Source organism: Vicugna pacos, chromosome 6 (genome assembly GCF_048564905.1).
Source record: "Vicugna pacos chromosome 6, VicPac4, whole genome shotgun sequence".
Lineage (NCBI taxonomy): Eukaryota > Metazoa > Chordata > Mammalia > Artiodactyla > Camelidae > Vicugna > Vicugna pacos.
This window is the reverse complement of record NC_132992.1, coordinates 92,983,634-93,008,106: the sequence shown is the minus strand read 5'-3', so window position 1 is coordinate 93,008,106 and position 24,473 is coordinate 92,983,634. Positions and strand designations below refer to the sequence as shown.

At 45.8% G+C, this 24,473-nt stretch overlaps 1 protein-coding gene across 11 annotated transcripts in view; it reads left to right on the top strand.

Annotated features, from left to right (window-relative positions):
- Nucleotides 1–24,473, top strand: part of MOK (MOK protein kinase) — a 44,359-nt gene that overhangs the window by 17,193 nt on the left and 2,693 nt on the right. For 2 of the 11 annotated variants that reach the window (XM_072963743.1, XM_072963745.1), the window contains 9 exons: nt 787–901; nt 11,380–11,469; nt 12,882–12,952; nt 15,050–15,163; nt 19,631–19,709; nt 19,839–19,887; nt 21,512–21,690; nt 22,983–23,201; nt 24,046–24,219. In XM_072963743.1, coding sequence (XP_072819844.1) covers nt 787–901; nt 11,380–11,469; nt 12,882–12,952; nt 15,050–15,163; nt 19,631–19,709; nt 19,839–19,887; nt 21,512–21,690; nt 22,983–23,201; nt 24,046–24,219 — 1,090 coding nt within the window. Of the gene's footprint in view, nt 1–786; nt 902–2,046; nt 2,376–11,379; nt 11,470–12,881; nt 12,953–15,049; nt 15,164–19,630; nt 19,710–19,838; nt 19,888–21,511; nt 21,694–22,982; nt 23,202–24,045; nt 24,220–24,473 lie in introns of those variants that run through there. The other 9 variants (XM_072963744.1, XM_072963749.1, XM_072963747.1 and 6 more) reach the window with 9 other exon arrangements.

Sequence of the window (24,473 nt, the reverse complement as noted above, 5' to 3'; positions counted from 1 at the left end):
CCAAGACATGGAAGCAACCTAAATGTCCATCAGCAGATGACTGGATAAAGAAGTTGTGGTATATTTATACAATGGAATACTACTCAGCCATAAAAAAGAATGAATTATAGCAACAGGGATGGACCTAAAGATTATCATACTAAATGAAGTAAGTCAGACAGAGAAAGACAAACATCATATGATGTCACTTATATGTGGAATCTTAAAAAAAATGATACAAATGAACTTATTTACAAAACAGAAATCAACTCACAGACATAGAAAACAAACTTACGGTTACCAGCTGGGAAGAGGGGGAGGGATAAATTGAGAGTTCATGATTTGCAGATACTAACTACTATATATTAAATAGATAAGCAACAAGGTCCTACCATATAGCACAGGGAACTATATTCAATATCTTGTAGTAACCTATAATGAAAAGGAATCTATGTACAGATGTATAGCTGAATCACTATGCTGTACACCAGAAACTAGCACAACATTGTAAATCAATTAGACTTCAATTTTAAAAATGAGGGAAACACTGAACTTTAGCAAACATTGGTGAACAGTCCTCAAGATACTGCTTTTCAGGTTTTTGTTGTTGGCAGCACCTCACTTCAGGAACTCATTTCTGTATCTGTCAAGTTTCAGTCAGGAAAACAGAAACTACTGTGGGTATTTCAAGCAGGAATGGATCTGACATAGTGATTATCTTAGAGATAAAGAAGTCTGCTGTCTGGAAGTGAGTATAAAGCAAATGCATACATAAAATTTCATTTTTTAAATTGTTTTTACTTACAGACTATAAAGCAATCGGCAAGATAGGAGAGGGGACATTTTCTGAGGTGATGAAGATGCAGAGCCTGAGAGACGGAAACTGCTACGCGTGTAAACAGATGAAACAGCACTTTGACAGGTAGGCAGTCACATGTTCCAGACTGGACACAGGTGCAGGTGAAGTCAGTAAGGGCAGCTTTATATCAATGGGAAAGTTGTATTCATGTAATAGTATGTAAGACACAATCAGATTCCTCTGGGCAGTGAGGGTTATGGGCTGATTTTTTGTTTACCATACTAGAGTTTACTCATTTCCGTATTTACTGTAATATCAGTGATTAATAATCACAAAAAATTTAAGTTGTGAAAGTATGCCTCAGTTTAAATAGTCTGTATGTTCCAAGGAGTTGTGTGTATGTTGGATTTTTATAAATGAAAACTTAGATCAAAGACTTTAGAGGTCTCTGTTGTTTAATTAGTTGTGAGTCAGTTACTATATTGAAAAATAATTTCACCTAGGATTAGAGAAATGTATTTCCTGGGAGTGACGGGTTGTCATTTGTGGAGAGGGGAGCTCTGGTTCTGGACTCGTTCTGTGGGGGCCACAGAGCAGTCTCTTAAAGTCCTTGAGTTCACACCTTCTTAACATGTATCGCATTAATGAGTCAAAAACCAGATATGGTTAGGAAACTCAGATTATTGAAGTAAATGATGGCTTTAGTGCAACTGTTAAACTTTTCGATAAAGACGTTTGGAACGCAGCTTTTTTTTTAAATATCAAAAAATTGAAGTCTCAAGATATCTATTACACATTTTAAAAAAACAGTAATTCCCCCACATTGATATAGAGCCTTCTGCAGTGTTTGGGGTATAGATCTTGATTTCAAACTCTTAGTATGAAAAATAATTTCTCAGATCGGAAAGGAGCGTACGACAGTTGTGTCAGAGTATGGAGAGCAGTGATTCCACCCTCATGACATCCCTGCGGGGTAGTCGTAACCATCTCTGCTTTGCGCGGGAGGACCCGCGGTGAGAGGTGTGAAGTGACTTGACAGGTGTCACTCCAAGTCACGAGGCAGGCAGAGCCAGACCAAAGCATGCGGTGTTCACCTACAGCTGCCCAGCTCTGAGTCTGTTTCCCTCTGTTCTGTCATTTCTTCTTCTGTGTGTTCTGAATTCTTTGTGTGTGTTTGTCTTCCCTGTCTTCACCTTTAAACTACACATGGCAGGGAATTTGACGCACAGTGTACTGACGGTCCCGCATCGGAGAGCAGACTGCCTTAAGCAGCCACCTTCGGGAAAGGCAGCACAAACCCAGCAGAGCCGAGAGGCCTTGGAGCAGCGCGGGCTCTGGCTCGCACGCTGGGGAGGCTGCGCTCTCAGCTACAGCAGGACTTGCCGGCCGTTGTTTTGGTGACGAGACAGATGCAGAAGGCGGACCGGACAAACAGCCCACAGCCTTCACGCTCTTCTGAGACTTGCTGTGTCCGAATAACGCACAGTCAGTTTCGCTTGTTGAACCAGCCATCGAGGAGTGGTCACACTTGGTCCCAGATGTGCCTTCAGGAAGGTGGAGATACCTGGAACACGTTTTAGAAACATTTCCATCCAAGGTTAGATACTTTAAGGAGCAGTCCTTTGGTGGGGGGACGGGCAACGCTCAGTTTGTCTGGAAAAGTGCCTTCATGTAACCTCGGTCCCCGAGGAGAACGTGGAGTTACTGGAGGGACGTGGCTTCCTAGCAGGCAAGGGTGTCCTGGATCCACTGGGTCCCCGACGCTGAAAGGGCCCTGGCTTCCATGTTGTGCGGTGCTTTAAGACTAATCAAGGGAATGACTGGAAAGCAGCTGGCGAGGTGGGCGGGGTACGGGCCAGTGGGTGGAGGGGAGCCTTCACTGCTGGGTGTGCCATCGTTTGTCCTGTTTCAGAAACGGTTCATGCTCCTTGCCTTAACTTTAAAGGTGATTGATTAGAACACATATTTTTCTTTTAAAAACCTATAATAAGTAAAGATTTTTAATAAATACCACTGAATCAGTGATACTTTGCTTTTTTTTTTTCAAGTTTGTGTACACGGGGGATTACTGGCTTTACTTAAATGGAAGTACACTTCGAGCTCGTGGTATTTTGTGGCTCTCTGATGTACGGAATTGGTGATAGAATCTCGAGCTTAGTTTTGCTAGGTGTCTGCTAGCCTGCGCAATCCAGACCCAAGGGGAATTGGATTTGGGGTTTTTTCTTGTGGTTATTTGCTCTTGATGTATATGTTCAAAACTATAGGAGATGATGATCCAGTGCTATTGTTATGTATTTGGTCATAGTTCCAGCTAAAACTGAGCCGGCTCTGGCAATGGGGAGCATTTTCACGTTGGCTCCTGTTTTTTTTGACACCCCCCATCCTTTTTCTTTTTCTTTTTTTTTTTTAACACTTCTTTACTTTTTGGTACGCCGAGATTCTCTAAGCTCATCTTGTATTTCTCCGGCCCCTAGAATCTTCCATTTCTTGAAGGAGTTTTGGTTCCTTTTACTGGAGAAAGGTATTTAGAAAACAAGACTTTGGCACTAAGCACGCTCGTTGCTACTGGAATGTCAGTGCCCCTAGGTCCTGTCAGCAGCAGAGCCAGTACGCGGGTGTCCTGACCCATGTACACCCTCCTCATTAAATACCCATGAGTGTAAACTGATGTAAACATACGACTGAGTGAATAAATGGGATGAGGGGAAAATTCTTCCTGATAGAAGAGCTCCAATTCATAAATATAGAAGGAATGAGGGAAATAGAAAGTCTTCATCAGAATGCCACAGTGGTAATTTCTGTAGGCGAGATAAACCGATGAATGCTAAAATTAGTAGGTGAAACTTCAAAGGGAGCAGAATTTCTGCACAGCTGCAAATGATCTCCCCCCAAATATTTATTAATTCCTGTGGTGGTTTTAACTTATGTCCACAAATTGTTTGATAGTCCTTCCTTCAGAAGGTGGGGCTTGGTTGCCTTCCTTTTCAGTGAGGGCTGGACTTGGTGATTTGCTTATACAGGATAGAAGGTAGAAAGGGAGAGACAGGAACTTTACAGTGAGATAGCTGGTAGCTGTTGCCCTAACCGCATGATTAAGATTAACATCATCAGTAATGAGACATGTGCCTCTGATAAAATGGGGCAGGAAGAGCATATCGCCCCCATGCTGTTCTTTCCTGAAGATCCCCACAGTCTCAGCTGATTTATGAGAATATGTCAGAAGGGCCCAGATTGAGGGGCATTCTGCAAAATGCCTGCCCAGTGCTCCTCAAAACTATGAAGGTAATGAAAAACAAAGTGTGGAGGTGACTGAGGGGACATGACAACTTAATTGCAGTGTGATACCTGGATCTTGTAAGAGAAAAAGACATTGGTGGACAAGGGGAGGAAATCCAAATAAAGAGTCTAGTAGAGCTGACAGAGTTATATCAGTGCTAATTTTTGGGTTTGACGGATGTTATGTAAGATGTTAACATTAGGGGAGCCGGGTGAAGGGGACTTCAGTACTAGCGATGCAACTCTTCTGTTAAATCTAAAATAATCTCAAAATAAAAGGTAAAAAACAACTCAGAACAAACAGAAAATGACCATAGGAGATCTGGAATGAGTCATGTTGCACATAGCTTCTTTCATGAAAAAGATGTTACTATTTCTGATTTACAGGAAAAAATGACTTTATAGTTTCTAGAAAAAAGACAACTGCCTTTGGTGTCATTTATAGGAATATTGTTGCTGATAATTTATTGGATGTTTCAGTGTCACTGTCACTTGATCCGTAAGTTTTATGCTGGTCTTTGGTTTTATTTTTGCTTTTCAACCATGAAAATTCTGTTTCTAGCTTTTAGAGCTCTGGAGTGTCTGTCATCATTACTAAACAATTTGATCTTATCACTTGGAGAATAATTTCGGGTCCCTGTAGAATTCACGTCTGCCCCCCTCATCGTCACCTAGACGAGCCCTCAGCGTCCCCTTGTGTGGCTGCGGGCGGCAGGACAAGCTGAGACCCGCCGGCAGGCTGACCCCCACCTCCTCCAAGCTTTACTTCTACTCCTTTCTTTCTGCTCTTACTGAAATAGAAATGGATGGGTTTTGCAATAATCATGGCTAGTATGAAGTCCAGGTAAAGTAAAATAAACCAGCTTGTTTGCGTCGGGAAGGGTACTTCAGCTCCTGAGGCCTGTTTTCCTCGGAGCTGCTCACAGCCATGGTTTGGGGATAACGAGGTCAGTTACTTGAGCAAGGGCTGCAGCATGACCATGCTGTTTGATAACTTTTTTGGTATGTCTTCAGAATCTCCACTTGGACTCACCAGGAGTACACAGTTATTAAGAGGGCTCTTTGAGCTGCGATTGTATTCGGTATTCTTCCTATAGAAATATTATAAAGAAACAGAATGAGTCATTCAAAAAAATCCCTAGTCTCGTATTTAGGATCTCTGTGTCCTGAAGCAGCAAGATGAACAGGTGCAGATCCTAGTCACAGGTTACCAGCTCAGACCCTGAAGGCAGAACTGGCAGCTCTTCCTCTCTTAGTTGTGTGACCTTAGACAATTCATCCATCTCCCTGGGCCTGTTTCTTTCTTTATGCAGCGGAGATCAGCACAGTATCCACCTCATAGGGTCGTTGTGAGAGTTAAATAACCAAGTAGTGGATCAACTTGTCACGTGACAGATGGTGAGGGTTAGTTGGCAGAGTGGTTTGAAGGCTGTGTGGAAATTTGAAGTGCGATAATAGCAGTGATAAAGATGGAGATTACAGCAGTTGTTCCCCGAGCATCTGGTGCCCAGCGATGTGTGAACTATGGGCACATCTTTTAATCCTCAGCGCAGCCCTGGGTGAGAGTCTTCTTTCGGATTAGGGACCGACCCACAGTGAGAGATGAGTCCCTCACGTGCCTGGTGTCGGCCAGCTGGTGAGGAGTGCAGCCCAGCGTGGGCCCCAGGTCTGTGCAGGTCCAGAGCCCGTGTCCTCTCCAGTGCCCCTCCGTGCCGCAGGAGGTAATGCCGCCTTCTACCCTTGACTTGGAACACAATTTTTCTCAAGTCACATCACTAAATGATCTTCAAATTACTTTTACAAAAATGAAAAGTCTTCTTTGTAAGGTCTTAAATAAAAACAAAGGTAAGAAATTCATGAGTCACTCTAAAAGCTCTTTTACTTAAAAAGAATATAATTGTAAAAAATTTCAAACATATACAAAGTAAATGGACTAGTATAATGAACCCCAGATACCTGGCAGCCACTATGAACAACCCTGTAGTTTTCTGTTGTTGTTAACCCTGTAATTTTTATTTAATCTATAGCTCCACCCAGTCTCTTTCCCCACTTGGTTATGATTATGCAATCTTTTTAAAGGCAAAATTTGCATACATTGAAATGCATATTTTTAAACTATAATTTTGGCAAATAGATATCCCTATGTAATCAAGACATAAACTATTTCTGTCACCCTAGAAATTTCCTTTATGTCTCTTTACAGTCAATCCTCCACCCCCATCCCAAGTAGCACTATTCTGGGATTTGTTTTCTTTTCCTTTATCCTATTCTAGAAATCCGTATTAAATGGAATCTCACAGTATGTGCTCTTGTGTCCAGCTCCTTTAGCTCAGCATGAAGTCTTTGAGACTCACCCACACTGTCATACCGGTAGTTTAGACCTTTTTCCTGATGAGTAGTATTCATTCCAGTCCGTGGCTGCAACACAACTTATCCAGTCCCCTGTTGATGGAGTTTTGGGTTTTGTTCCTGGTTTTGGGGCTGCTATGAATAAAGCTGCTACAAAACTTGTGGTTATATGTTTTCATTTTTCTTAGGTAGTTACTAATTACCTAGAAATAGCATTGCTGGGTCAAAGGGTAGGTGTATGTTTAACTTCATAAGAAACGGCCAAGCTTTTTTCCAAAGTGATTGTTTGTGCCTTTGTATATTCCCACCAGTGGAGAATGAGAGTTCCCATTGCCCCGTATCTTCAGCATTTGGTGGTGTCAGTCTTTAAAATTTTAGCCATTCTGGTGAGTGTGTGTTGTTAACTTCACTGTGCTTTTGTTTCCGCCTCCCTGATGACTAATGATGAATACTTATTCTTGTGCTTGTTGGCCATTCTTGTATCTTCTTTTGTGAGATGTGTAAAAGTATTTCCTTCTTAAATGTCTGAAGTATTTCACCAGTGAAATCATGGTGGTAACAAACTGGAAACGAAATGAAGTGGTGGAATGCGTGATGACACCGTGGTGGATCGGCACCATGGAATAGTAAATAACCAAATGGAACTATGCCAGATAATTTGGATTTTCATAGATTTTTAAGGCTTTATTGAGAGATAATTTACATGTGATAAAATCCACCCATGGTGAGTGAGTTGTAGGAGATCTGTGTAGTGGTGCAGCTCTCAACATGACGTCATTTTAGAACAGTTCTGTCACTTGTGAGGAGGCTTTTCTTTGATAAACATAGGGCTGTTCTGATTTTCAGCTTTATTTTGGGTCAGATCCAGTAATTACGGTTTTCGAGGGATTTGTCCACCTAGTCTAAATCGTCATATTTGTTGGCGTACGTTTTTGTGATGCTCCCTTGCGGCCTCTTCAGCATCTGACTGTCGTGTCCCCTCTCCCGTTCCTGGTGCTAGTGTTTTACGTCTTTCTTCCCACCTTGGGTCTTGCCAGGAGTTTGTTGGTTTTACTTACCTTTTCAAAGAACCAGTTCTGGGCTTTGTTGATTCTCTCTGTTGTTTCTCGTTCATTGATTTCTGCCTTTTATTTATTATTGCTTTTCTTCTACTTACTTTGGGTTCAATTTTCTCTTCTTGTACTTTCTTAAGGTGACAACTTAGATATTTGATTTTAACCGTTTCTTCCTAACACAGGCGTTTGATGTCGTAAATGTTCTTTTAAGCACTGTTTTACTTGCATCCTATGAATTTTCACATGTTTTGCTTTATTACTTGGTTTGAAACGTTCTGATTTCCCTTGTGATTCCTTCTTTATCCAGGGGTTATTTACGAGGTTGTTATTTAATTTGCAAATATTTAGGAATTTTCTAGATTGCTCACTGTTAGTGGTTTCTAATTTAATTCCATTGTGGTCAGAGAACACGTTCTGTAAGTATTCAGTATTTCGAAATTTATTGAGACTTATCTTTTGGTCCAGCATCTTGTTCATCTGTGTGAGCATTCCACATACACTTGAAAAGCGTATTTTGTCTGTAGGTGTTGAATACACTGTTAGGTGAATGTCATTTAGGCCCAGGTGGTTAGCATTGCTATTAGGGTCTCTGTATCTTTACTGTTTTTTTCCATGATTGTTTTACCACCTATGGTGGAGGGGTGTGGATGTCTCCAACTCTTTCTTCCTTTAGTTCTGTCGGTTTTTACTTCATGTATGTTGAAGCTCTGTTATTTAGCAATACACATTTGTAATTGTCATGTCTTCCTCACGTACTGAGCCTTTTATCATCATGAAATCATAAATAGTAGCAATCTTTATTTTGAAATCTATTTTGTCTAATGGGAATATAACCACTTCTTTTCCCCTTTTACCACTTGAGGACTTTCTACAGGTTGAATTGGTTAGAAAAACTTATTTTCCATAAAATCCTTCCAATGAAATGAAATGTTGAAATTTCATAATTAACTAAAAAAACTTTTTAAAGGCTTAGTCCTAGTAATATAATCTTTTCCAGTTGTAGGAAAAGGCCATTATGGTAGGTATCATCTGGTTCTTTTTGAAGCAGAGGCTGCCTAAATTCCTGTATCATGATATTTTGTTTCCAGCAGAACAGTATGAAAAATAAACTGAATGCCACTTGACCACAAAAGGCAAAGAAAAGTGGTTACTTGAGGATTTTTAGATTTTTTCCTCATGACTTTTAAAAGAGGGAGCAGAGTTGATCCGCATTTTAGTGAGGCCTGCTGCTGAGACGGAGGCAAGCAGTGCCGCGGTGGGCATGCCTCTCTGCTGCTCGTGTGAGTTCCTTACTTGTGAGTGAGAGCCTGGCGAGGCGTAGGACGCTTCTGTCTGCAGTGAGCAAAATACGTTTCAGGGTATTGTAGCTGGTTTTCATACTAAAGATGAGAAAAGGGAAAATTCGTTTGTCTAAATGACAGCTGTTTGACTGCCTGGTTATAAAACTTTTTTCAGACAGGGTCTTCAGAAGCTAGAACTGTTGCTTCCTGCGTTGGTTTCTTGCTCTTTCCACCTGAAGAGGGGCTTCTCGCCCTCGGCGTGGCTGACATCTGGGCGCGGGTTGTTCTTTGTTGTAGGGCCTGCCCCATGCGATGTCGGGTATTTAGCATCATCCAGGAGCTTGGGAGATGCTGGTTTAAATAAAGGTAAAGTGGTTTCTTTATTTTGCAGGATTTTTGAAGGCTCTTAACATCAGCTGTAAATTGTCAGTCTCCAAAAGGAACTAGAGTGGGCCCGTCTCAAGCCTTTTGAACACGAAATTTATTCACGAAGCATTTTCCAGAGAAATAAAATTTGGTGGGACACATTTTGGGAAGTGCTGTTCTAGAGGCATTCAGGGGAGGCCAGGGTGCTGGTGAGGAGCAGGTGGTGGGCTGGTACCAAGCTGATATGATGAACTGACAAGGTCGTGATCTGGTCCCTGTACACACCAACCGGTGTGGCTGCCTGTAATGGGTATTAGAATAGTGAAAGGCTCACGTACTGGAGGGTAAATAGCTGCTATCTTGAGCCTCTCGAGTGCTGCCCCCACCCCCACGCACTGTGCTTGGCCCCTTACCCAGCACTCCCCAGTCCTCTCCTCTCTCCAGCAACTGAAGGGTATGGTATCTGATTCACAGGGACCCCACACCCTCTTTTAGAATCCTGTGCCAGCATTGCGGGCTGTGTCTTTCCTGGTTGGTTGGTGACCGTTGTGTGCAAGTTGCTAGTATTTTGAATATCATCCTGGGTGTGAGGGAGGGAATCCGGGAGGACAGTGTGAAAGGGGTGTAGAGCTTTTAGTCAAAGACACCCTTACACGCAGACAGCTCAGGTTCTTAGGTACCAGGCTCCCGTCTGTTGGCTAGAAGGAGAGAGACTTAAAATGTTTGGCCATGTTGACTTAAAACAATAATAATATACTATTGGATATAACTGCTCTTTGAAGAACCAAACAAAATGTTGAGCTTTACACTATATGTCAAAAGTTGGTGGAACAGAGTTCTGCCAGCTCAAAGGAAGGATATTCCCAGAGTTAGTTCCTTCCAGGGCCTGTGAGACAGGCCTCTGGTGGGCCGAGGCGTTCCACTGGGCAGGCCCCATGGGGAGCAGCGTCTCTTGTAAGAGCCTGTCTGGAGGGTAGTGACAGTCAGCTTCTGACTGCCGGCCTCTGTCACTTGTGCTGTTGTGCTTCGGGATGTGAACGCTGTGGCAGGCAGAGCAGTCTTCATCAAGAGAAGCCTGCAGCAAGACACACCTGCTGTGAGAACACCTGTCACCAGGTGAATGACGTTGAAAAAACGCACAGCTTTCATTAAAGGTATGAAGGAAGGCTGACTATGCAGAACGTTTTGGAGGTTCCTTAAAAAACTAAAAATAGAGTTACCATATGATCTAGCAATCCCACTCCTAGGCACAGATCCAGAGAAAACTCTAATTCGAAAAGACACATGCACCCCAATGTTAATTAACAGCAGCACTATTTACAATAGCCAAGACACAAAAGCAACCTATCTGTCCGTGACAGATAATTGGATAAAGAAATTGTGGTGTATGTTCACAATGGAATATTACTCAGCCATAAAAAAGAATGAAATGCCATTTGCAACAACATGGATAGACCTAGAGATAATCATACTAAGTGATGTAAGTCAGACAGAGAAAGACAAATATCATATGATTATTACTTATATGTGGAATCTGAAAATGATACAAATGAACTTGTTTATGAAACAGAAATCACCTCACAGACATAGAGAACAAATTTATGGATACCAGTGGGGAAAGTGGGCAGAGAAGGGCAGGGATAAATTAGGAGTTTGGGATTAACATATACACACTACATATATAAAATAGACAACAAGGACTTACTGTACAGCACAAGGAACTATATTTAATATCTTGTAATAACCTATAATGGAAAAGAATCTGAAAAAGAATGTGTATATATATATATATATAATTGAATCACTTTGCTATACACTTGAAACTAACACAACATTGTAAAGTAACTACACTTCAATTAAAAAAATTTTAAAAAAAAGGGAAGGCTGAGTCTGAATCTGAAATGGTTATTTTCAGATGGTAAAGTTGCTCATTGCTCAGTTGGTTTAGTTCCCATAAACTGATTAATAGGAAATTTTAGTATGTTTCTGTATTTATTAATAATTGTGTGGGAAACCACCAAGATATTCTTTCAAAAGCTTAGATGGGAAAAGTTTGACTATATGTCCAAAGCTTTAAGAACCTTGATTTTTATAAGATAATGTAGAGACAAAATATGCGTAAGTTCAACTAATGGGAAAAAGAAAATATGATTAACTTGCTTGATGTATTTGTGAGCTTTTCAGTTGTGATTATGGTTAATAAATAATGGCTTAATAACCGTGACTTTAAAGTTGGCCTGAATTGTGAGGTTATCTGTTTTTACCTACACAATAGTGTCGAGCAAGTGAACAATCTCCGGGAGATACAAGCTCTGAGGCGCCTGAATCCACACCCGAACATTCTTACGTTGCATGAAGTGCTTTTGTAAGTATATTCGGGGCTTTAAAAACTACCTACATTGGATGATAATTATTAAGTCTCTCTCTAAGAAAGAAAGGCATGGTAAACATTTTTGATATTTGCTTTGTGGTAGCTCAGAGAGTAATAATTTTGTTTTATCTTAAGTCACTCACTTATTTGGGCAGATGTGCGCTGTATGTGATTCCTAACGTGGAAGGCCTTCATTTAGGGGACCCCAGGTCATAAAAGCATAAGTAATTCAAATGTTTCCTCTCCTGTAGTGCAGCCGGGCCTCCCTGCAGACGGTGGAGGCGCCGGGTGTCTGAGTCGTGACCTCCTGGGAAGCCCTGCTGTTGTGTGTCAGGGATTGAGCTTGCTGTAGCCCTGCCATTGCCGTCTCTGTACAGTCTCTTGTAGCCTTTCTTAGCCTAATTGACATCATTCCAGGGGATTCTCATTTCTGTTCAAATTACAGACAGGTTTACCAGTTGATCAAGAAGGCAGGGTACTGGCAGCTGTGCATGGGGCTCTGGCCCCTGGGCTGGGGACAGGGCTAGGGTCCCAGGGCCTGGCTCCCTGTGGGTGGGGTTCCGAGAGGTTCCCGCCCCCCCCCACCGCCCCAGAGCCTGGCCTTTGCACCCAGCCCGGAAATGACAGGCACTGACAGTCACAGTGCGGGAGGTTTTAATCAGAGGGCTGAGCAGTGCTAAACTCAGGCTGCAGTGTCTTGTCCCGGCTGGGCGTCCTCCTGGCCGGCGTGTGCTGAGCGCTTAGCCTGGGCCAGGCCGGAGCCCGCAGTCCGTGTGCGAGGCGCAGCCGCCGGTGCGGGGGATGCGCCCGTTCACCACCACCCATGGGCCTCTTCTCGGCCCGCGGGGCAGCGGGGACCCCGTCCAGCCTCCCGGAGGTGCCCCGGGGTGACTCAGGCCCCCCTGTCTGGGGCCTAGACATCATGCTGGGGTGACGTGACTCATCTTTCTCCTCTTTGCCCCTGATTGGATTTTGGGTTTGTCTCCCCGCATTGTCAGGTATCCCAATTATAGGGAAGTAATTTAGGTAAATTAAAACTAAATTTGCAGCCATAGAGCAAGAATTAAAGCTTACTTTCTGTAATTGTTTTGCTTGGCCAACTCCTCAACCTCTTCTTTCTGTTCATAGTTACTTTTATGTTTTTAAGACCCTTCTCTTTAAAAGTTGGAGGAGGGTAGCTTTTAGAGGGTTTTTTTTTTTTTTTTGCCTAAAGTGGATTTTCACTATTATTTTAAATTATTTTTACCTGAAATACTGTTTGAAAATCAAAACTTGTACTGTTTCAGCCATTACCCGTTGGTCTGTGTATGATGTGGTATTGCTTTATCAGAAATGTTTACAAGTGAGTTACATGTTTATTTCTGAGTAAGACAAGAAAAAAATGTAAAACCTACTTTCTTCTTCAGTGACAGAAAATCTGGTTCTCTTGCACTAATATGTGAACTTATGGACATGAACATTTATGAGCTAATACAAGGTACGTAGAGTAATTGGAAAACTAATCTAAGCTCTTTTAAAGCCTGTAGTTCTCATATACTTTGGTTTTAGTTCTCAAAATCATTAGTCAGCCTCATGCAGTAGTTCTGTATAAAGATGCAGTGGTCAGGGGAGGTGTTTTTCTGGAGTCTTGTCTACTCAGAACACGGCTGCAGATGAGAAGTAAAGCCACAAGGCCCTGCGGCTGGCTGGGTGATGTGGGTGAGGGGCGCACAGGGCAGCAGACAGCTCAGGCCTTCCTCACTTCAGGGCCCTGCGGGGGACTGCACACCCAAGCCTGTCCCCTTTGAGGGTCTCTTCCTGGCTCTGCGGTTGCTCGATGTTCTAGCCTGTGCTTCAGTGTGAGGCAGGGCTCTCCTCCCCAGACCGCCCCTCTGAGAGGGAGCCTCCTGTTCGGGTCCTTACAGAGCCCCCGGGGGTAGGGGGCGCTCCTTCACTTCCTCTCTTTTGAACAATGCTGCCCTGTTTAGGAAAGCTCGTTTCCCTGATGAGGTCACGGCTGGTTTTGGAAGCTTAGGGAGGTCACCTGAGGGAAGAGGAGAAAAGGAGGGAGATACCCTGCAGTCTGACCTCACAGTGGCGTTAGACCCCAGGATAGATGAGCCTGCGTCACTGGGAAAGCAGTTCAGGAGGTGCTGTGCTGTGCGGGCCACGTTACACGTCCCCAACAGAGGGAGAGCCGGCTGCCTTCTGCACGTGAGGGGCCGCCTACAGTGGAAATGGTCTTAGTGACGGCGGCATAGAAGATTTAAAACCTGCTGTATGATGCTGTCAGGCAATTTTGGCCCAATTTGAAGATGACGTGCTGGGGAAGACAGATTGAGGGGCTGTTCTTGTGATGAGAAAGACACTGATGTTGAAGATGCATGTGAAGAGTTCAAATAAAATTATTTTAATGAAGTGAGAGAGTGGAACAAAGCATTGTATCAAATTAATTTATCTTACCTGTGATTTCAAATGTGTTTTAGTAAATTACTAATAAAATAAATATCGTAGGTAGGGAAGTTTTTCTATATCTGTAAAAGTTGATGTAAAACTTTTGGATCCAAAAACTTTTTTTGCATCTTTTGGAGAAAATAGAAGATTGCCTTATATCTGGGAATATATGGTACTTCTTGTAAGTTACAAGCCTTGTGTATTTTATTCATAGGTAAGCCCCTCACTCAGTTATCTGTTTAATCTTGTTTTAAGTACAGTTCTCAATAAACTTAGTCATCTGGTTTCTTGGCCTAAAATCTGTTAAAAATAGAGCTCTTAGAAGGAGGTTCTCTAACTTGGCATACCAACAGAAAGTGACAGGTGACAATCTGATAATGGGGGAGGGGACTGAAAATATAAAACATGTACCTGAGGCCAAAGAAGAAACAAAACAAAACCGAGAGTGGTCTGGGCAAATAGCTGGAAATTGCCAGAGTCCCCAAGACAGGTCAGAGAAAGTGCAACCAAGGAATGGATGTGGTGCCAGCCATAGTACTGCTTCTGTAAACGGTGATGGGAAGGGTGGGAAAGTGAATGAATTGTTTTTAAAAGATTTCCATTTAAAATGATTAGTGTAGAAGAGAGTTTTATGTTCAAGGAGTAAATCTCATTATCTGGAAATTTCACGTAAGGTCTTACTCCAAACAGCCTGGATAAACAGGTGTTACCCTACGACTGCGTTTTCAGATACATGCTATCTGACACAGCGTCTTCACTCTGATTCTCTTTGTGGGTATACATACGTAACAGAGTATCCAGAGAGGGTATCAGACTGAACCAAGAGAAGACAACCACTGAACTCTGCAGTAACTTACGATAATCTTTTTACCAGGAAGCCAACATTTTGCATCTTAATGAATCTACACAATCACATCCTTTGTTTAGTAACAATTTTCTTGTTGTTAGGTGCATGTCTTTTATTAGAATTTTGATTGTTGCTTCCTGGAGTGTGGGATTTTAAAACTCAAGGAGAGGGAATAATTTCTGGCAAGTTTCTGTGTGTTTAGATTTGAGAAAGCTTTCTTTAGAAATAAATGTCTTTAATTTCCCAGTTGTAGGGGAATTGTATAATTGAAGAAATTGAGTTCATTTCTTTTAGTATCTGTCTACAGAGAGAAATTGCAGAAAACAAACTCATGTATTATAGCTCAGCGGACACTCATTCATTACGTGAACACCAAGTGTCTACTACAGAACCCAAGATGCGCCAGTGGTAAGGAGCATCTGAATTTCAGAGGTGTTAAAATGTGGGACAGACAGCTCACAGTGACTGTGAGATACTGCATATTGAAATACGCATCCTGATTTCAGAGTTGTTAAAATGTGGGAGAAAAAAAAAGTCTGCCTTAGAATTGAGGAAATACAGTCGTCCCTCAGAATCTGCAGGGTATTGGTTCTAGGGTCCCCCCAACCCGCGCGCTCAGATACCCAAATCCGTGGATTCTCAAGTCCCTCATGTAAAGCGGCCCTCCTTTCCACCAATTCCACAGCCACGGATTCAGCCCACCACGGGAACCTCATATGCGGAACCCGTGGATGTAGAAACCACGGACACGGGGTGCCAGCCGGCCACAGTGACAGTGATGATGATGTGTAGCAGGTCCTGGGTGCTAACCACGTGCCAGGCACTGTTCTGAGCCCTCGATGGGAATTAGCTCATTTTACCAGGCAGATATTCGTGGTCCCCCTTTAAAGGTGATAAAAAGGAGGAGAGAGATGAGTAACCTGTCCAAGGTCAGTTACCTAATTAGAGACAGAGCTGGGGGTAGGATGCGGGCAGTCTGGTTCCAGAGTCTTGTCTTAACCACCACGCACACTGCCTCTTGACAGCCCATCGTGAAACCAGGAAAGCCCTGGTTGCTCAGGCCTCTGCTGGCCGCTTTAGGGCCACATAGCCTCCTGCCTCGGCTTCTCTCTTGACAGACTTGGCCACCCAGACCCAGAGACTGTCCCCTGGCGGCACGTGGCCCAGAAGTCCTCGTCACCAGCCACCTTCTGGAGCATAGGTTGTTGTAGGTCCACTGGGCTGGCCTTGTCACCTTGGGGTAATACCTTTTAGAGTCTGTGAGTGGGCCAGGTGTCCTAAAATAAATCTGTGATACTGGGGGGTGAACCAGGAAGGGAAAAGCAAAACAAGCTTGGTTTGACTGGAAGCAAATGTGACAGTTCAGTCCCAGGACGGCTTAGGGCGGGGTGCCTTATCACCGTGTGGCCTAATGATTTTGCATGACAGTACCGTGTCAGATTAATTCAGTCTTGTTTTTATAGGTCATCAGATCCGACTCACCAGATTGTAAGATGCTCTATTTTTTTAAGTACCAACAAAAAGGAAGAAAACATTAACAGTTCTGCTCTGACACTTAGCTTTCTTATCACTTAGCGACTTTAGTTCTGTCCTTATTAAAAGAGCTCTTTGAGAACTATTTAGAGTTTCCTCCCATGTCACCGTCCCGTCATGCATGTATGAAAGGAAAGTGGAGGTGACGTCAGTCTGTCACGGCCTTCCTAACACTCCTTCAGACATTTGACACAGTGGTCGGTGTCTTCGTTTTCACGCTGTGGGTCTCTGTGCCATTCAGAGTGAGTGACCCAGCCTTTTTGCCGCGGGCATTTTCTTCCAAGCCGATGGCGCTGTCTGTTAGTTTTAAAGCTGCTGCTTCTGGGAAGTGCTGTTCCCGTGTGGCCATGTTGACGCAGCGTGGATCACCCATATCGCAGAACCACTCTCCGGGTCCAGCACTCACAGTGCCGAGTGTATGTAGTGATGGGAGGCGGTCACGCTCCATGAGCCTTCGTTCTTGTCTGTGCAGTGGGGACGTTGTGTCTGCCTCTCAGGGTTGCTGTGAGGAGTAAACCAAGTAGCACGTGTGGAGTGTTTAGAGCAGTGCCTGGCTGGCGAGGTCACTGCCGTTATCGTGGAACTGTACGGTTTGTCACAGGCTTGCTCTGTGTTACTGTGTTTCATCTTCCCAGCTCTCTGAGCTCCACTCCATTCGGAGGGAAGGAAATTGAAGGTCAGAAGTTACAGCACTTGCCTAAGATGAGCCAGCTTCAAAGAGCAGAAGCGGGAGGACCCCATCCTTGCATCTGTCTTGGTTGATGAGAGAGGGGCCCTGGTGACGTCCAGCTCCACGCTGATCCTGACGTCCCACCTGCTGGCTCTGCCTGTGAAGACCTCTTCCCTCTCTCAGAGCAGTGTGGCCTAGTGCACGGCTCTCCTGTGGAAAATACTGCCAGCAAACGTGCTTACTGGGTACCGTGGGGCAGAGCCCCTGGGCCCAGGCGCCTTTGGCTGTGCCCTGGTGGAGCCAGCAGACACCTCCAGGCCTGACCAGGAAAGCCAGGCCCAGACCTGGGGCCAGAGCCTTGTGGGAAGGGGAGTGTGCTGGACGTGGTGCGCAGCGCCGGCTACCCTGGCGGTCATGTTCAGTCAGTGTTGACAGCCGACGCCACAGTTAACCGTTGTTAGGGTTTTCACATTGCTGGATTGTATGTGCCATTCTTTAGAATCTTCTTAAAGAGAATATTTGGTAAAAATTAACTTGCAAAAGTGAATTTGGTCGGAAGAGCCACAACAGACCAGGGAGATGCTGTTTGCAGTCTACTGGCATTCAGGAATTTCATATGAGGAACTTAAGAGTAGTTTATTAATTATACTCTATTTATTTGTTTCAAGATGTTTGTAAACAAAAATCTGGTGGGAACCAGATGCAGCCTTGGGCCTGAAAAGTTAGGATCTTGTTTTGGAAAAACTGTTGTGAAGAGTTGATAGTCTTTCCTCTCCTTGTTGAGGGTGTGGACTCCGATGGTCCAGACCAGTATCCCGCATGGTCCATGCGGTTCCCTCGCTCCACTGTAGCCCCTTATGCAGGCAGGGATTCCTACAGAGGGGCTGGGGAGAGAGTCATGTCCTTGCTTCCAGGGCTACAAAGGGGTCGAGGCCGTTGACGTGAGGGATCGGACCCGGGAAGAGAGAAAGGGCAGGCACCTGAAGATGCCCTCACACCAGGGGCTGGAGGCAGCTGGAAACACAGGCTCCTGGCCCACCTGCCTAGATTTGTGGTTCACTAGGTCTGGGTTTGGGCCTTGGAATCTACCTTTTAAAAGCTCCCAAGGTGATTATGAAGATTGGATGGTTTAGACTTTTCCTAAAAGAGCCCACCTTTCTGGAGTTCAAGTTCAGTTGACTATAGTGACAATATTATGCCACAAGTAAGGTGTGGACATGGCTGGGAGGGGTGCTTCCAGGAGCAGAAAGCATGAGTACAACTGTTCACATGTGCAGCAACGTCCACAGATGGGTGGGACTGGAGCATTCGGCAAAACAAGAGGATGTGGTAGGCGTGGTCTCCAAAGGGAGGACTGGGCCCAGGAGCCAGTTCTGAGAATGTGTTGGAAAGACAGCTTTGGGGGCCGCACAGCAGACTTACTGAGCCAGAAATGTCTGGGGGTGAGGGCGGGGAGCAGTCTGGGTCTTCACAAGCTCCTGTATCCTGAGAGCCCATGTACCAGCAGGGATCTGCAGACAGGGGTCTTGGGAGTCAGGCTGTTTAGGGGGCAGTGAGAGCCCTCTCAGAGGAGGGCCGAACTTCGTGAAGCTTCATCCAGCCTCCTGTGTAAAGTTTTCTTTCTTCTCACCTTTATGTAGATAATTAATAAAATTACAGGATTCCTTAAGCTAGGGAAAGCTGACAGTCTTAGTTTTAATTCTTTTAATTCAATTTTGGAAAACATGATAAATTACGTGAAATGGGATAAAAAGATTATAGTATGACATGGAAAAAGTTCATTTCACTTAGACATTTTATAATTTAAGTTACTTTCTATTGTTAACATGAACATTCTTGTTACGCAGAAAAAAGAATGTGTTAATTTTTTTCAACAGAAATTGCAAATTTAGGACCAAAAATGTCAAGTGGGACATATGCTCATGGAGAGAAGAATGGTTTTCTGAATTGTTGAGAGTGGATACTTTGCTGATTTAAAACTTAATAACCGAAAAACATAGACCTTTGAAATTAAAATCAAGTGAAATGTGACATCGTCCAGCACGAGGGTAGCTAGGATGCTGGAGTGTAGTGTTGGGAGTTTTAGAGCATCCTGAACACGGCAGGAGGGGAGGAAGGTGTGGAGAGCAGGGCGAGGGGATGGCGCCCCCAGGAGCAGGTGCCCACAGTATGGTCAGGATCGCTGCCTCTGTGAGAGGAGCCCGTGGGCTGTGAAAGCCAAAGCCAGCGTCGGTCTTGTCGGATTAAGAAAACGTACTCTTCCGAGCTGTGTGGTGCCCCCCTTAGAAATGGAGCCCTCCATCTAGACAGGAAGCTGGGGAAACACTGGATTTGCACGTGCCTCCGGACAGCTCCCGATCCCGCATCCTGCGTTAGAAGGCGCGTCCTGGGGCCGCCCGAGGCTGTGTTGTCCTGCTGAGCTGCCCTGTGATTGCCGCTCTGCAGTCAGAGAGGCATGGCGCTGGGATTTTAAGTGAAATTGTGCCAGTCTCTTGAATTTTAACTGGCATATTTTGTAGATAGACTCCGTATTTCCTAGAACTACTTCAGGTGGTTTTTCACTGAGAAAGTCAGATTTTCACATTGTTAATAAAAATGGATTCTATTTTGGTTTCAGTAAAGGGGGTGTGGACCATTGGTAACCATATTTGGCTGTTTCCTTGATCACACAGGGAGAAGACACCCATTGTCAGAAAAAAAAATTGCGCACTATATGTACCAGCTGTGTACATCTCTCGACCATATGCACAGGTACGCACCTGGGGACTTGGTGGCTTTCAAGTTTAAAAAATGTATTAACATTTATTAAAAATACAGCATACAAGATTTTGAATGAATGCAGTACCATTAATTCTATCCTCCGTTTTATGTTGCATGCAGAAATGGAATATTTCACAGAGACGTAAAACCAGAAAATATATTGATAAAGGTAAGAACCTTTAAATGAAGAATTGGTATCAGAATAGAGGTAGAATATAAACCTTTCCATCAGATGTGCTTTCAGTCCCTGATAGCTGGATACCATGTCTATTTTAATTTCTTTTCTTCCAGTTTGGAAAAACAGTTTATTTAATAAATGCCATCAATGTAAGTGGACATCTGGAAAAAAGTTATCTTAGGCATCCTTCTAATACTATATGCAAAAATAAACTCCACTCAAACTATCTTTGTAAAGTGGAAGAAGCAGGAACCGAGTTCAGATCTGTCTCACTTGAAACCCCTGAAACTATACATACGTGAAGTGCGCAGTTCAGTGCATTTGGGTGTAACGTACAGCATCCCAGTCAGGTCAGCAGGCAAGTCCGTCGCCCCCAGAAGTTTCCTCTTGCCCCTCGGTGACCCCTCCCTCCTCATCCCTTGTCCCCAGGCGAAGACTGGCTGACTTTCTGTCATTACAGAATTAGTGTGTATTTTCTGAAATGTTCTATAAGTGGAATCTGATGGCATGTACTCTTGTTTGGGCTGGCTCCTTGCAGTCAGCGTCATTTTGAGAGCTGGCCACGTTACACGTGTGCCGCACCCTGCGGAGCCGCCCCACGGCTCCTGCGTGCTCGGTCCTGTTTCTGCCAGTCTTCTGCTGCTGTGCGTCTCAGTTTGGGGAGTCTCTCTAGGCGGGTCTTCAGGCCCCGTGGTTCTTTCCTTGGCTGTGCTTAGGCTATTGCTGAGCCTATCAGTCATTTTAAAATTTTTGTTTAAGTGTTTTTTTTTTATTTCTAGTGTTTCCTTTTGGTTCTTTCTTAGGGTTTCCATCTCTCTGCTTATGTTTTCCACCTGAACTTGCATGCTCTTTACTTTTTCCATTAGAGCCTTTGACAAATTAATTATAGTTATTTTAAGTTTCCTGTCTGGTAATTCTAAAATTCTAAAACCTGTGTTGTATTTGAGCCCAGTTTTGATGCGTGCTTTGTCTGAATCTTCAGACTGTGTTTTTTCTTGCCCCTTAACATGCCTGGTAATTTGTGTTGAATGTATCGGGAATGGGAACAGAGGTAAAAGGCGAGCAGAGTAGGTTTCCTGAGAGTCTGGTGAGGAGTGGTGCTGTGCAGTGTTCACTGTGGCTGTAGGAGCCAGAGGCTTCAAATGTATTGACAGCATGCGTTTTATTACTTGAATGTGAGGGGTAAAGAAGGTGGAAGAAATGCCTTGACACCTGTTTCCCTGGGCTGTCTGTCCTGCCCCGGCCCAGCCACCCCCGAGCGGGAACCACGCTGCCAGAAGCGCTGGACAGAATGGGGGGTTTGAGGCGTAACAGGGGATGTGACCAGCGTGTGCAGCTCATTTGTAGACTTGCACTGGGACTTCAGAATTTCCGAAGCCAGTAGACGTTTTGAAATATCTGTAAAACGTAGCCAGAATATTTGTTCCACTGAATAGAAACACCACTTCCTCTTCTGTTAGAGGCAGTTTCAGGTGCTTACAAAGCCAGTAGTTTATATTTTACAAGCTAGTTTAGATGTCAGTAATTCTCCCATTAGTGTGTAAATATTTGAAATGGTTGGTGTTACAAGAGCTACTTGACGAGATGTTATTTGTCCCTGCTCCCCTCCTCGCAGCAGGATGTCCTGAAATTAGGGGACTTTGGGTCCTGCCGGAGTGTGTACTCGAAGCAGCCGTACACAGAGTACATCTCCACCCGCTGGTACCGGGCCCCCGAGTGTCTCCTCACCGACGGCTTCTACACCTACAAGATGGACGTGTGGAGTGCCGGCTGCGTGCTCTACGAGGTGGCCAGGTAGTGCTGAGCCGGCCGCACGCGGGGCGCCCCGCCTGCCGCTGGACCCCTGTGTCGGTGTCCTGAGGCAGCTCGTGCAGTGGGGCTCGGCCGGTCCAGGGGCTCTGGGCCAGCCCCTTCCTTTGCTGCACAGGTTTTACTGTCATTCTTCTGTTGTGACTGTTTTCTAACGATGGAAACTGTGTTGGGCTTTCCTTTTCCTTTTTGTCAAGTACTTTTCCTTGTTTGCTTGTCATGGAGAAGACGACTGTCAGTTACCTGTTTCCTGCCAGCCCGCCCGGCCCGGGGTCCGGGGGCCTTTTCATTTGGCTTCATCAGTGACACAGCTGATTACCAGATTCAGGAGCAGAGTAGAAGCGTGCTCACTGCCACTCGTGGGGCCTGGCATGGGGAGGTGTGAGCGGTGGGTCCCCAGGTCTGCCCTCAGCGGCGCAGCCCTCCCAGGTGTGAGGACGGGCTGGAGTCCAGTGAGTCCTGACCCTGAGTGTCCTCCCCTGCAGCCTCTGGATGGAGCAGAGGCCGGGGGAGGGGAGGAGGGCCTGCTCTTCTCCCAGGCGGAGGGTACTGGGTTGGAGAAACCCAAGGAGGAAGTGGATCATGAAGAGGTGGGTGAATTTAATGTCAGGGTGATGCTCAGCAGAACGCAGAGCCCAGCACAGGCAGCACCCAGGCCGCCTGCTCCTGCCTGCTCTGCTGACCCCTTGTCCTTCAGGGCCCACCTTCTGATTCTGGGTCATTTGTACTGATAGGTGAAAGGAGAGTGACGCTTTCACTGCCGCTGAAGTACCAGCAGACAGTCTCTTCTTGCGCTGAAGCCCTGGGAGTCAGTCGAGGGTGTTAAAGGGCTTAAGCGTTAAGTGCACGACGACCTGGTCTGAGTCTAGCTGCCAGCGGTGACCCCAGGGAGCTGTGCTTTGCTGCTCAGCCTCCCCCACTGGGATCTGGTACCTGCTCGCCTGCGTTTTCTCTTCTTCCCCTAGAGCCATGAGATGCTGCTGTTCTCTTGGCTAGAAGCTAGTCTTACTGTCAGAGCCAGATTTTTAAACCCTCCTTTGTGGCATGTAGTATGTTACAGGTCTGAAGTCTTTCATCCACAATTCCACAATCCTTGAAAAACTCCAAACCCAAAATGTTCCTTGGAACTCAATTGGCAGCAAAACTTGCCCTGGCCCAGCCTGAGTTTTTGCCAGTGAAACTCTCCTGGGCTGTGGGAAGACCCTTGGTGGTTACATCTCGCAGCCGGCAGAGACCCGGGCTGTGCGGGCAGAGGGCTCTGTCTCTGTCTGGAACAGGAGATGGAGGAAGGCCTACGCCCCAGGGGGATGGAAGTCACCATGCGGGGAAGGCTGGCACCCCGGGTTCCACCTGGGCTGCTGCCCTGACCCCAGCCCCTGGTTGCACCTGCCCAGCCTGCAGCCCCTCTTCCCTGGAGCCAATGAGCTGGACCAGATCTCCAGAATCCACGACATCATCGGCACGCCTACTGAGAAGACCCTTGCCAAGTTCAAGCAGTAAGTGCACCTGCTCCCAGGAGTCCCCCGGGACTCACCCTGCCAGGCCAGGGTACTTCACCCCACAGCCTCCTGTGCGCCTGCTGGGCACCACTGGCCCCAGCACGGCTGCCCAGGCAGAGCCTCCTCACAGCCCCTCTGAGGGCCGGACAGTCAGGTCTTGTCCCCTGAACACTTACTAGGATATAGAGGCCTCTGGGTGAGAAAGGTCGTCAAACATGGGCTGCACGCAAGGGCCCAGTGTAGCTGCCACCCAGCCCTGTGGCCACTCCGTCAGCTGGACGGGGACTCGGGGGCTGGGGGCTTCCAAGGGAGGGCCCTGTGAGGGGAGTAAAGAGATGACAACTATTTTGGACTCTTTTCTTTTTTAAACTTTATTTTATGCTTTTCTGGTGGGAGTGAGAGATTAGTCTTTTTGAAGAAAAGTAGTTTTCTTACATTTTACAGCATAACAGATTTCATGGCCTCCCCCACCTTTTTTTAAAAATAGACTTCATTTTTTAGAGCAGCTTGAGGTTCACAGAACACCTGAGTGGAAGGTACAGAAGTCTCGCGTGTGCCCCCTGGCCTCCCTCACAGCGCGCGGCCTCCGTGCCGTCAGCGCGGGCCCTGGGGCACATCTGCTGGGGTCCGCCTGCACTGGCACGTCACTGTGGCCCAGAGCCCACAGTGTCCGTGTCGGTCCACCCTTGCATTCTCTGGATTTGGAACGCTGTCCAGTCCCCCCCCCTTTGTGACCGTTAACCATTGCCTTCAGTGCAGGCCCCACAGAGGCGCGATGATGGACCCGCCACGAGCTCCAGTGATGGTGTGATCGTTTATTGTCGTTGGGCTTTTAATACAGGTCGAGAGCTATGAGTTTCGATTTTCCTTTTAAAAAGGGATCAGGAATACCTCTCCTGACAGCCAGCTTGTCTCCACAATGCCTGTCCCTCCTGCACGCCATGGTGGCCTATGACCCAGACGAGAGAATCACCGCCCACCAGGCCCTGCAGCACCCCTACTTCCACCAGCAGAGGTGGGCGTGCTGGCGGGGCCCCGCGGGGCCCGTGGTGGGGCAGGTGGGTCCCAGGAGCCGTGCCAGCACCTCAGGGGGCCCCCAGCCTGCCCCTTCTGGTGTAGTCTCCAGAAAGGAGGCTGTCAGTGGCTGCGCAGGGGGCGGAAGGGGGGCTCTGTAGCTGCTTTCTCATCCATGCCAAGGCTAAGTTGTTCAGACTCACGAGTCATCTCGCGCACGTCCGGGTAAACGGTGAACGCGCCATGAGGTCTGAG